Source organism: Lissotriton helveticus, chromosome 3_1, assembly GCF_964261635.1.
Source record: "Lissotriton helveticus chromosome 3_1, aLisHel1.1, whole genome shotgun sequence".
Lineage (NCBI taxonomy): Eukaryota > Metazoa > Chordata > Amphibia > Caudata > Salamandridae > Lissotriton > Lissotriton helveticus.
This window is the reverse complement of record NC_136061.1, coordinates 2,086,372,785-2,086,386,448: the sequence shown is the minus strand read 5'-3', so window position 1 is coordinate 2,086,386,448 and position 13,664 is coordinate 2,086,372,785. Positions and strand designations below refer to the sequence as shown.

General features: G+C 44.6%; 1 protein-coding gene across 2 annotated transcripts in view; it reads left to right on the top strand.

Annotated features, from left to right (window-relative positions):
• LOC144824121 (aminopeptidase Ey-like) overlaps positions 1–13,664 on the top strand; it is a 282,546-nt gene that overhangs the window by 104,437 nt on the left and 164,445 nt on the right. For both annotated transcript variants that reach the window (XM_078683234.1, XM_078683233.1), the window contains exons 5-6: positions 7,865–8,019; positions 11,007–11,120. In XM_078683234.1, the coding sequence (XP_078539360.1) occupies positions 7,865–8,019; positions 11,007–11,120 (269 nt within the window). The remainder of the gene's footprint in view (positions 1–7,864; positions 8,020–11,006; positions 11,121–13,664) is intronic.

Sequence of the window (13,664 nt, the reverse complement as noted above, 5' to 3'; positions counted from 1 at the left end):
GTCTCCTGTCTACAATCTCCTCTTTTTCAATGTATGTCAAAGGGGAAAATCAATACCCAAGTTTCTTTTCACAATCTCCCTCTTACCAAGTGCAAAATGTTAGCAAGTATGGTACATTGGATCATGGAAGGCAGGAGGAAGTGGAGTAGGGACATGGACTCGGATAACAGAGAAGAGGAGGGACATGGAAAGGTGCACCAAACTGACCCTACAGGGCAGGCATCAGGGTTTGCAGCAGCACAATGCACGACACAGGGCATGTGGGACGGGAGTGCGGCACAACAATCCATAGAAAGCAATAGGGAGGGGACAGGACAATGCACATGGGCAACAGAGAACTGAGGGGAAAGAGGCAATGGTAGCTAGCTGACCATAATGGACAGACTGGAGAGAAAGCTGCAGCATAATGGACCATAAAGGGCAGGGGGGACAGATCAGGGGCCTTACAATGGAACAGACAAGCCAGGAGGGAGGGAATAGGGGTCTGCACATGGAAACAGAGGGCTGGGGGCAAGGGGACAGGGCAGGAACAGCAAGATGACCATGGAGGCCAGGCAGGATGGGCACTAGAAGCAAGACACATCATGAAGAGCAACAGTGAGACTATAATGGCATACACACAAACCATGGAGGAAGGGTGGGAGGGGGTCAGGGGCAGCTAGCTGACCACACAGAGGAGGTGGGAGGGGCCGTGGCAGCACAGAAGACCATGCATGGCAAGCGGGAGGGTTAGTGGCAGCACAATGGCTATGATGGGCAAGAAGGAGGGTGCAGGGGTATGCATAAAGGACCATGGAGGATTGAAGGGAGGGTCAGGACCTGGGCACAGACAAGAGAGTTCAGGGAAAGGAGCCTCACAAGAGACCATGCGGGGTAGGCAGGAGGAGCAGTTGCAGCACAACAGACCAGGGAGTGCCAAAGGGTGTAGCAGTAAAATGGACCATGGGGGACAGGAGAAAGGGGATAGGGGCATGGAATGTGGACAGGCAGGGTGGAGGTGGCAGGGACAGGTTACAGCCATCTGACAATGCTAGTCAGGTGGGAGGGGAGTGGCAGCTCAACAGAACACTCAGAGTAGATAGGAGTGGCAGGTCCATGGAGAGTGGTAGGCAAAAAGGATGGAGCAGGGGCATGCACACAGACATCAGAGGGCAGGGGGGAGGAGAATAGTTGCAGCAAGCTAAGCACAGAGGCTAAGCAGGAGGTCGATGATGGGGCATAGAATTGGGCAAGGGAGGGCAGGAGGAGTGGACTTGTACATCATGCTAAATGGAGGGCAGTGGCAGTACATCAGACCATGCACGGCAGGAGGGAGGAGGCTAGTCCATGGATTCAGACAACTGAGGATAGGGAGGAGGTGGATGGGGCAGCAAGCTAACTGTTCAGAGAAGGCGGGAAGGCCAGTGGAAGAACAACGGCCACACAGGGCTGTAATAACGGAGCAGAGACATGGACTTGGACAATGGATTGCTAGGAGTAGGGAAGGCAGGAGCAGCAAACTTGGGTGGGGGCAGCACAATGCAAGGCCCTGCTTCCAACCCCCCACCATCCATTGTGATATGCATCTTACTTAACGTTAAAAAAAAAACTAGAAATTTGCAGAAAAAAACAAAGATTACAGGGACGGTATAGTTAGACTCAGATTTCACTCGTACACAACGAGTGAAATTCAGCAGTTATAGTTACCTGAGCTAACTGTAACTTATGCCCCCGCAATGTACTCCTAATGACCTCAGACATTACATTATTCATGACATGGTCAGTTACATCACTCATGACATCTCAAATGTGCTGTGAATGGAATGGAACTATAATCGCTAGAACTTTATTTAGGGATAGTGTGTGTATATTAACACCCCTTTTTTTTTTTTCTTTTGTGTAAGAACCATTATAATACGCCACGTGCCCAGATGAAAATGGCGGATAGCCTTTCACTTTAAGTAATGTGTAGTCCACTGTTTATGTTGATGTTTGCAATCCTACGTTTGTTTATTATAAATAAGTCACGTTGACGAACATGCAAGATATGCTGAAATGACATTGTGGGCATATTAACACTTGTTTTCTTTTCTTTATTGTATCCATTCCTGAATTTTCACATCGTGACCAGCTAATATGGCCGCTAGCTTTTTGGATTAAAGTAATATGTAGTCCTTTGTTAATGTTGGCAACTTTAGGCATTTGTACATTTAAATAAGGATGCTACAATGACGTCTTGTATCGTTATCTAGGTTCGGACGAGCCGAAACGTGTGGATCACGTCCTTTGCAGATTAAATACTTCCGCACTACAACCTGAGTGCTGATTCCTTCCTTGTAAGAGTGAGAGGAGATTAAATACATATATATAAAATTCACTGAAAAAAATCACAAGTTTCAGGGATATTGTAGTTAGAAATTAGCATTTAAAAAACCTCAGAAATTCACTGAAAAAAACACAGGTTTCATGGACGTCATAGTTAGTTTGACATTTCACTTGTACAAAACAAGAGAAATGCGGCCGTTATAGTTAGTTATGCTAACTATAACTCGCGCCCTCTCAATGCACTGCTGATGACATCACATATCACAACACTCATGACATGGTCAGTGACATCACTGATGACATGACTGATGACATCTCAAATGACATCACTGATGACATCATCCACATGATCATCTGATGTACCTCCTCACACCCTAAAATACAGACTACCATTCTCAAAATCATAGACACACCAATGCTAGTACAGGTTCAATATTCTGTGCAATATGCATGCAGACCTCTAACCAGCTACATACTATTGATACGCTCTTCTAAATACCCAGTTAGTATCTATGCAGTCTAGGAATCCTCCTGTCTATCCCATGCACTTCTCCATTCACCCATCCAGCACTATCTACGTATCGTATCACTCCACCAATACCCAAGCACTTATAAATTCAGCACACACTTTCTTTGCAACACTGAAATTACTCCAGTTATTAGTCATATACTTAAGGAATGGCGTAGTCACTAACACAAGTGCAGGTACAATATTTTGTACACTATGCATGCACACCTCTAACCAGCTACAAACGATTGATACGCTCTTCTAAATACCCAGTTAGTACCTATGCAGTGTAGGAATCCTCCTGTCTGTCCCATGCATTTCTCCAATCACCCATCCAGAACTATCTACTTATCCTATACCTCTACCAATACCTAAGCAATTATAAATTCACTATACGCTCTGTTTGTAATACTGTAATTATTCTAGTTACTAGTCATGAACTTATGGAATGGCCTAGCTACTAATATAAGTACAGCTATAATATTTTGTGCACTATCCAAGCAGACCTCTAACTAGCTACATACTATTGATACACTCTTCTAACTACCCAGTTAGTACTCATGCAGTGTAGGAATCGTCCAGTCTGTCCCATGCACTTCTTTAATCACTTATCTACCACTATCTACTTATCCTATCACTCCACCAATACTTAAGCACTTATAAATTAAGTGTTCACTCTGTTTGTAGCACTGTCATCATTCCAGTTACTAGTGGTATTCTTATAAAATTACCTAGGCACCAACACAAGTACATAAAATATTCTGTGCATAATCCCTACAAATCTCTAAGCAGATACATACTATTGGTCCACCTCGTTAAATACTGAAGTAGTACCCATGCAGCTTAGGATACCTCCTGTCAGTCTTCAATCACCAATCCAGCACTATGTTCTTATTGTATCAGTCTGCCAATACCTTTATTATTATTATTATTATTTACTGATTTGTAGAGCGCATGGCTGCCCGTAAGCGTCCCAGCGCTAGTGAAAGAAGAAGTACATGGGGGGAGGAGAGTTTTTTAGGGGAACAGCCATGTTTTGAGAAGTTTGCGGAAAGAGAGTAGATTCGGTTTAGCCCGAATGCCCAGTGGGAGAGAGTTCCACAGTTTGGAGGCGTTATAGGAAAAAAGACGGCCTCCAGAACGGGCTCTCTTGATTCTGGGCACTGAGGTGAAGTGCAGGTGAGTTGATCGGAGGGTTCCATTGGATGTGTAGGGCGTGATAAGATTCTTCAGGATGGGAGGAGCTTTTTTGTGCAGAATTTTATGAGTAGTACATAGTGCTTTGAAATGCACTCTTTGCTGAATGGGCAGCCAGTGGAGGACCTTAAGGGAGGGTTTGGCTGAACAATGGCTATGCGTGCCCGTAAGGAGATGGTCCCCTGTATTTTGTACGACCTGGAGTTGTTAAACAACCTTTTTAGGGGCTCCAAGGTAAAGGGCGTTGCCATAATCCAGGCGAGACAATATTAATCCTTGGATCAGATGTTTTTGAGATTGGGGGGGCAGCAGAGGCAAGATTTTTCTGGATGTTCGTAAGAGACCATAACAAGTGCACGCTGTTTTCCGGGCTTGAGAGGAGAAGGTGAGACCCTCATCCAGCCAAATCCCCAAGCTCTTAATTTCTTTTTTGGGAGATGGAGGGGGACCCATACATGGGGGCCATAGGGACTCCGGGCGGAAATGGGATTGATTGCCCAGGATCATGATCTCAGTCTTTCCGCTATTTAGCTTCAGATGGGAGCTATCCATCTATTTGGTTATCTCTCCAAGACAGGTATAGAGGTCAGGGGATGGATGGTTCTGCTGACTAAGAGATACTACCATCTGGGTGTCGTCCACGTAGGTAAGTAGCTTAATCCCTGACGCGGTGACGATCCTCTCCAGGGGGGACATATATACATTAAAAAGGGTTGGGCTCAGTGACGAGCCCTGGGGAACCCCACAATGAATAGGTATACTTTTAGAAGTGAAGTTCCCTTCCGCCACCTGGAAGGACCGGTCGCTTAAAAAAGAGGTGAGCCAAGATAGGGCGGCCCCTGAGATTCCCATGCCTTTCAGCCTGCGAACCAGTATGGAATTGTTCACGGTGTCAAAGGCCGCACTGAGGTCCAGGAGGATCACTGCCACTGACCCTCCTTCATCCATGATCTTTCTAGATTCTTCAACCACAGCAAGCATTGCGGTCTCAGTGCTTTGGCCTGGTCTAAAACCCGTCTGGGAAGATTTAAGTAGGCCATTAGACTCCAGGTAATCGGAGATCTGATGGTTAATTATCTTTTCTGCCATTTTACTGACACCTGGCAGTAGGGAGATTGGGCGGAAATTATCCTAAACACTTATGGGTCAGATTTACAAGCACCCTGCTCCACCCTTTTTGTAACTTAGTGATGGCGCCAGGCACTTCTTCATATTTGCAAGGAGAGGAAAAGCCACCCTGCATGGTTTTTCCTCTCCTTTTTAAAAAACTTCATAGTGTCGAATTTCAGCAAGGTTTTCTATCCTATCATTCTGCCAATCAATTCCCAATTTTGTGCAAGTGTGACCTGAATCTCAGTCAATCTCATTAAAAGGAGCATTTATCTACATCATATCACTGTTATATTTCCTGTTTGTCCCTTTTTATCCCCCTATATTTATTGTGAAGCTGTGAGTCACAGAAACGAGGCCTCCAGGGTATTAAAGGAATCATATTGCCATCCCAAAGTTCTTGTTTGTAGAGTAGGTGTAGATTTCTACAAGTGTATGTTCAGTTCTGCATCCAGATAACGGAATTTCAGTGCCAATGACTAAGATGAGTCGAGATTCTGTTCATCTTAGGTTCAGGGTTCTGTCACCTCCTCGCTCTTTTTATTCACAATTTTTATGCCAAAGTTTTTTAATTGATGGCTATCACTCAAATGAAAATCAGAAAAGTGTTTAGCAATCGGGTAGGAAACGTCTTTATTTTTGATGGCCCACAGGTGTTGAAGAATTGTTAGTTTCAATTTATTTATCTACTTTCTATGCATTGCTTCCTGCAGGGGTATTCTAAAATATACACCACATTTTGACTCACAGGTGATGTGATCTGATCTTGAATACAAACAAATCTTGGAATAACAGTGGAACCTTCTCACTGCCAGCACCTAACCTACTATTGCTCCAAAGGTATTACCCCTTATATCCTTAGAGGGGTCTGTGTGCACACCGAACAGCACACACCGTCACAGTGCCTGTTCCCTCAGGAACTCAACTGTTTAAACAAACTCTCAACAACACATAGTTCAATAGGAACAGCTATGAAGTTCAAATCCAGTAAACAACAAGGGAAAGGTACCTCAGTTTAATCTCTTTATTCCATTTTCTTGTTACGTAGAAAGAAACACACTACAGCCGACACGTTTTGTCCTAGTACAGGGCTTCTTCAGGGCACTGGATGGAAGATTCAAAGTGCCTCTATAGATAAAGGAGGGTGCACGAAAAGTCCATTCCAGCGTGAGATATAAATAAAGATTTCGAGGCCGTCCGGTATGGGCCACGGCTAATCAGAGAGAGTTGGACACTTGAATATGAAGTCCAATAACGCCACCATCCAAGTACTGATAATAATCAGATTCCAATCTTCAGAAGATCATAAAAAGGTTAAAAATATTGCTCCCGCTTGCAAGGAGCATCATTTTTAGTTAGTTTCTCCCTGCGGGTGGTAGCAATGGTGGTTCCTGCTAGGTGTGTGGGGCTGGCTGGGATTGTGGGGGCCTTGGGTCTCCTCCCATTGCCCCCAACGAGGAGATGGTGGGCGACCTGGGTGGGCACAAGGCCACCCACCCTTTCTTTGCCAGTCCCTGGGTGGTGGGGTACCTTCGGCCGAAATCAGCCCAGTTAGGGGCCCATGTAGCCCCACTCCCCCTTTAGTTAATGGCCTGGCTCTGGGTGCTGTGGTACCTGCCCTGGGTCTGATATAGGCCCAGGAAGGGTTTCTGCATGCTCACTCCTCCTTATTAACTTTGACCGGGCCCTGGGAAATGGAACACCAAGTCTGAAAGTGGCCCAGGTTGGGGGCCTCATGCCCTGGGGGGATGGGATTCCTGGGGGGCTGAGCTTGGCCTGGGGAGGGGGTTTCTATGCTCCCCTCCCAAGAAATATAATGGTGATCCGCAGGGGATGGGGTCTCTGGGACCAAATCAGAGCAGGAAGGGGACCAAATACCCCCCTAGAAAATACACCTACCCTGGGGAATGGGGACCCCAGGACCACAATTGCCTAAAGGAGTGGGACATGCACCCCCTAACCCTAAAAATTGCACTGGACCCTTGGCGATGACGTAAAGGATGGGATTCATGGTGCCTAGTATAGTCAGGGAGGGGGCCAGAGTGTTGTATGCATGTGAGGGGTTGGCTACGGGGCTGAGCCCTTGCCAAGTACTGCTCATTACCCCACCTATTACATCACTAATAACATATCATATGTCAACATATTCTGTAAAATTATTGACGAGTAAATTGTGCATGGCAGGGGTGCGAGTAATAGTTACCTTAGGGCTATGGCTAGTGGACTTTGTTTGCAAAAATATCATCCTGTAGTAACACATTCATCAAGGTATGACCAGCATCTTCACACTTGCACTATTAGGCCTTATTCCTCTTAGGATCTGATAAAAGGATAGTAGTGACTAGGAGCTGCCCATTCTCATTCATGAGTAGGAACTGGAGCAAATGGAGCAAAGAGTTAATCAGGGTTTCCTTGGCAATCGAGTGACAGCATCTTAGCTTTTAGCCAAGCATAGCACATTTGTCTGCTTAATGCTTAGGATTAATTTAATGGAATATATGGATTAATGATCTGAGCCATTGAGAAGGATTCCCACAGAGGACAAGCACTTAGCATATTCCGCATAAGTTCTGTCAGTAGTTTTTTTACGAAGATACATTTTAGGTCAGAAGAAGCTGTTGTTTTCGCTGCATTGTATTTGATATCATTCATATTTTTATCAGCAATACTCAAATTGTGACATCTTAACAAATTGCAATATAAGTAGTTCACCATCTTACCAAAAATTAATAACATTTGTTTCAGACCAGATCGCTCTACCTGACTTTAATGCAGGAGCAATGGAGAATTGGGGACTAGTAACTTACAGGGAGACAGCCCTGCTGTATGACCCCACAGTATCATCCATTGGGAACAAGGAGAGAGTGGTAACAATAATAGCTCATGAGCTTGCACATCAGGTAAAGTCATTGTCTGAATTCTATTATGAACTTCACATGCTGTGTACTTTTCTTATTTCTTTCTCCTTTGTGACATTTAGTAAGTCTAAATATATTGACACAAATGAAAATAGGAAACCTGGACACTTTCTTGTGAAAGCTGCAGGCCTATGCTTCTGTATTAAGATTTACATCAGAGACAAATTTTGTTTAAATACACTGTTTAGTTTTTGACTTGTTAAAGTTTGGTGGAAGGCATATTATCAAGACAAGAGATACAATTATCGCCGCTTTAGCGGCAGAAAACTGCAGCTAAAACGGCGATAATGGGCTTGATAATATGTTCTATGGAAATCCAATTGAAGCCCATATTAGATGTCCTTCAATCAATCAATCAATCAATCAATACTTGTAAAGCGCACTACTTACCCGTGAGGGTCTCAAGGCGCTGGGGAAGGGAGTGCCACTACTGCTCGAAAAGCCAGGTCTTGAGGAGTCTTCTGAAGGTGAGTAGGTCTTGGGTCTGTCGTAGGTGGGTAGGGAGAGTGTTCCAGGTCTTGGCGACGAGGAAGGATAAGGATCTGCCGCCGGAGGTCGTTCGTTGGATGCAAGGGACAGCGGCGAGGGCGAGACTGGCAGAGTGGAGCTGGCCGGTGGGGTTGTAAAAGCTAAGTCTGCTGTTAAGGTAGGCTGGTCCGGTGTTGTGGAGTGCTTTGAGTGTGTGGGTGTGGAGTGTGAAGGTGATCCTCTTGTAGACCGGGAGCCAGTGTAGGTCTCAGGTGGGGGGTGATGTGGCTGCGGCAAGGGATGTTGAGGATCAGTCGAGCGGAAGCGTTTTGGATGCGTTGCAGTTGTCGCAGGTGTTTGGCTGCGTAGAGTGTGTTGCCATACTCCAGCCTGCTGCTGACGAGGGCCTGTGCCACTGTTCTTGTTTCGGTGGGGATCATGCGGAGGGTGTTGTAGCAGGAGGAGGTGACGGTGTTGACCTGTTTCGACATGGAGAGGGAGGAGTCGAGTATGATTCCTAGGATGCGTGTGTGATCAGTGGGTGTTGGTGCTGTTCCCTGCGTGGTCGGCCACCAGGAGTTGTCCCAGGCTGAGGGGGTCAGTCCGAGGAGGAGGATCTCTATCTTGTCTGAGTTCAGCTTCAGTCGGCTGCTCCTCATCCATTCGGCGATGTCCTTCATTCCCTCGTGGAGGTTGGTTTTGGTGATGTGCTGGTCCTCGGTGAGGGAGAGGATGAGCTGGGTGTTGTTGGCGTAGGAGATGATGTTGAGGTCGTGCTGGCCGGCCACTTGCGCGAGGGGGGCCATGTAGACGTTGAACAGCGTCTGGCTCAGGAATGAGCCCTGGGGTACGCCACAGATGATGTCGGTGGCTTCGGATCGGAAGGGTGGGAGTCGGACGCTCTGGGTTCTGCCGGTGAGGAAGGACGAGGTCCAGTCGAGGGCTTTCTCTTGGATTCCGGCTTCTTGAAGCGTTTCTTTAGTGTGCGGTGCAGACCGTGTCAAAGGCGGCTGACAGGTCCAGGAGGATGTGGGCTGATGTTTCGCCGTTGTCTAGTTGGCGCCTGATGTCGTCTGTGGCAGAGATGAGGGCTGTCTCGGTGCTGTGGTTTCTTCTGATTCCGGACTGGGATGGGTCTAAGACGTTGTTGTCCTCGAGGTGGCGGGTCAGTTGCATGTTGACGATTTTCTCGATAACCGTCGCCGGGAACAGGAGCAGGGAGATGAGCCGGAAGTTCTTGAGGTCCTTGGGGTCCACCTTGGGCTTCTTGAGAAGGGCGTTGATTTTGGCGTGCTTCCAGCTTGCCGGGAATGTAGCTGTCTTGAAGGAGATGTTGATGGCCTTCCGTAGTTGTGGTGCGATAGCTGCGTCTGCTTTGTTGAATACGTGGTGTGAGCAGGGGTCTGATGGTGATCCTGAGTGGATGCAGTTCATGATCTTGCATGTCTCGCCGTTGTTAACGTTGGTCCAGGAGGTCAGGCTGTTGATGCGGGTGGTGTTCGTCGGGTGGGTGAGAACTGGAGTTGTTGGGGTGGTCGAAGTGTTGAAGCTGTCGTGGATGTCAGCGATCTTGCAGTGGAGGAAGGTGGCCAGCGAGTCGCACAGTTCTTGTGAGGGCAGGATGTCATTGGCATTGGCGCTGGGGTTGGAGAGTTCCTTAATAATGCTGAAGAGCTCTTTGCTATCGTGTGCATTGTTGGCCAGGCGGGCTTTGAAGGAAGATCTCTTTGCTAATCTTATGAGGTGGTGATGTCTGCGGGTGGCGTCTCATCGAACATAGAGCATATTATCAAGCCCATTATCGCCGTTTTAGCTGCAGTTTTCTGCCTCTAAAGCGGCGATAATTTTATCGCCTGTCTTGATAATATGCCCCTGGGTTTTCTATATGATATCCACCGTAAGAAAATTACAGTGACAGTCACAGATATCTGCACACTTTGTTCACCAGACAGCTAAAACTATTGTCTGCTTCCCATCCAGAGTAAATGAAGAATCCTGTCTCCAGTGCTGTTTTCATCTGTTATTTACTTTAACATTATTGATTAAAGGTGAAACGTGACATTACTTGTATTTTCAGTTACGTTTCATGCAGCCGCGGGCCGTGGAGGGAGTTACGGTGGGGCAGGGAGGCGGGGAGGGGGAGGGTGCGAAAAACAGGCATATGGATCATTGCAGGTAAGTACACAATTTAATTAATAAAACTAAATTTGTAGCGAGCACCGCATTGCTTTTTGCCATGCAGTGCGCGCTACGAATTTCGTTTTATTAATTAAATTGTGTACTTACCTGCAATGATCCATATGCCTGTTTTTCGCACCCTCCATCCCGCCCCTCCCCCTCCCCGCCTCCCTGCCCCACCGTAACTCCCTCCACGGCCTGCGGCTGGTTTCATGTCAGTAGTTTAGAGATAGACCAAGTCACATTTTTAAATCCCTATAAACAGATTATTAGAGGCAGTTTTCATACCTTGCTAATCCTGGTGTTCTGTTTTTTCACCCTAGTGGTTTGGAAATCTAGTGACAGTGAAGTGGTGGAATGACCTCTGGCTAAATGAAGGCTTTGCCTCCTACGTGGAATATCTTGGAGCTGACAGTGCTGAACCATCATGGAACATTGTAAGTTTTCAGAAATAAACATCTATATCCAATTTCAACAACAAATATGAAATTCAGCAAATTTGATTTACTTTTTCTGCATGGTTAACCCAATTTTATATTTCACCTTTTCTTGAATTCTATTTTTGCTGGTATTAGGATTATGTGCCTTGTGACACTGCTTATCATTACTGCAGTGTACATGCACACGAAACTAACTGAAATGGTATTGATTAAATTGGTTTAATCCGATTGGTCTATTTGAGCATCCTATGAGACCCTGAGAGATGGTTCAGAAAAGGTTCTTATGGCATGTTCGTTAAATGTCATAAGTGGGCTACAATGTATACTACATCACCCACATATATGACAAAAAATATAGGCCTTCCAGGAGCTCTGTTGTGCCCTAGCTAGCCTGCAACTTAAACACACTGCAGTGATACTAAGTACCTTAGTTATATAGGACAAGTCTACTTTATATATTCATAATTCACTGTAAACCATGACGTCTCAACCCAAAAGATAGTGTATATATATACAAAACAAGTGAGCAGCTTAGATGCCGTAACTAGCCTCGCGTTGCCGGAGCCAGTGATGGCAGCAGCAGCCATCAATTATTAACAACAAAAACCATTCTGAAAATCCAAAATGACGGATGCGGCACACCAAGTGAAGGCACAAATGTTTATTGTGCAGAACAGCTTGTTTCAGCTAAGAAGCCTTTGTCAAGTTTACACAACGTTCTTCACTCAGCCTAAATATTAACACTAACGTAATAGACGTCAACAAAATAGTTTGCATATTCCTCATACATTGCAAATTCCACTATTGCACAATGTACAATAAAAAACAAAAGCAAAATAAAATAAATTACATGCTTTGCATCTTACAGGTTTTTCATATATATATATATATATATATATATATATATATATATATATATATATATGACCCACTTGCAGCAACGTTCCTACAAAGGAATGCTAATACAGCAAAACTGTTAGTCTGCGAGGAAGGGATTCAGCGCAGATTATTCTCTGTGCTGATCGGTCCAGAGGGCAGGCATTAACAAGGACAGTCGCAAGATCTTCAAAATTTTATTTTGAGCACTACGCACAAAAGCTGACTCACCTGACTGTTTTCCATTTGGATTTTATAGTAACGACAGTGCCATGTGAAAGAGCAACAAGTAAGCACTTTGCAAGTAATAACGAGAATTTCAAATGTACTTTACATACACAAGCACAATGCACTTTGGGAAATGCAGCACTTTATCAGTCACGTGATTTTATGTGTTTTAAAACGGGCGCACGTAAGCACTTTGCCAAGGACTTCCACCTGTGATCAAGGCGTCTAAACGCTGAAACGCGTAAGGGAGAAGGAAGAAAGTCGTGCTGCTTTGTCCTTAATAAAGCCATGTCCCCGGAACTGGGCTTCTGATTTGTGTTTATGGAGGTAATGTGATGGGCTTCTCCGTGCCCATTGTTTCCAGAGGCCGCCCTGCAGGGTTGGGGGCTCCTGTGCGCGGAGGACTGGTTGTGGAATATATATATGAAAAAAAAAAAAAATATATATATATATATATATATATATGTATATATATATATATATATATATGTACCACCAATTACCTCCTTAGTTCCGAAGTAGACCAGGACACACGGACTTCGTTTGCAAAATTTATTAGCAGAGTGAAAAAGTGCTTTTTCACTCTGCTAATAAATTTTGCAAACGAAGTCCGTGTGTCCTGGTCTACTTCGGAACTAAGGAGGTAATTGGTGGTACATATTCAAGGCCAGTCGGTGACCTATCCGGGACCGCGCCACGACAGCCCAACGTGCACAAACCGGCACTGGAGGAGAGAAAAAATAAATAAATAAATATATATATATATATATGTGTATATATATATATATATATATATATATATATATATATATATATATATATATATATATATATATATATATATATATATATTCTCAGCCGAAAACTCTCCAAGATAAAGAAAGAAGTCCGGGCCACTTGTAGGTTTGCACAGCGTATTTTATTCAAGAAGGCTTTCTCGACGCGTTTCGCAGGTAAACCTGCTTTATCACGAGCTATATATATATTAGTATAACAAATGGGGTTGTGCAGCTCACAAAGTCCAACAGGCCAGAGTAGATGGAAAAGTCACTTCTTTATTTGAAATTATTTCACTTTAAAAACATTCCATTCAAATCATCAGCCAACAAATTTTGCTCCCACGTTTGGAGCTTCCTCAGGGCTCAAACAAGAAACAATGAAAGGAAAAATAAGACTGACAAAAATATAAAAAACAACACAAGCAAAGCAAAAAAGAGAGACGGCACAAAAACACACAAAGCAAGGTGAAGGTGAATTTACAAAATCACAATCACTAAATTATGCCACAAATATAAAAACATAAGCTACAAGCACACAAAACAGCAAATAAATTTAATGAACCTAAAAAGCACAACTTGCACACAAAATGTGTTAAAAAACAGTTAAGCACACAATTTACAACCATGATGGCACCCAATTACAAAAATGATTATAGAA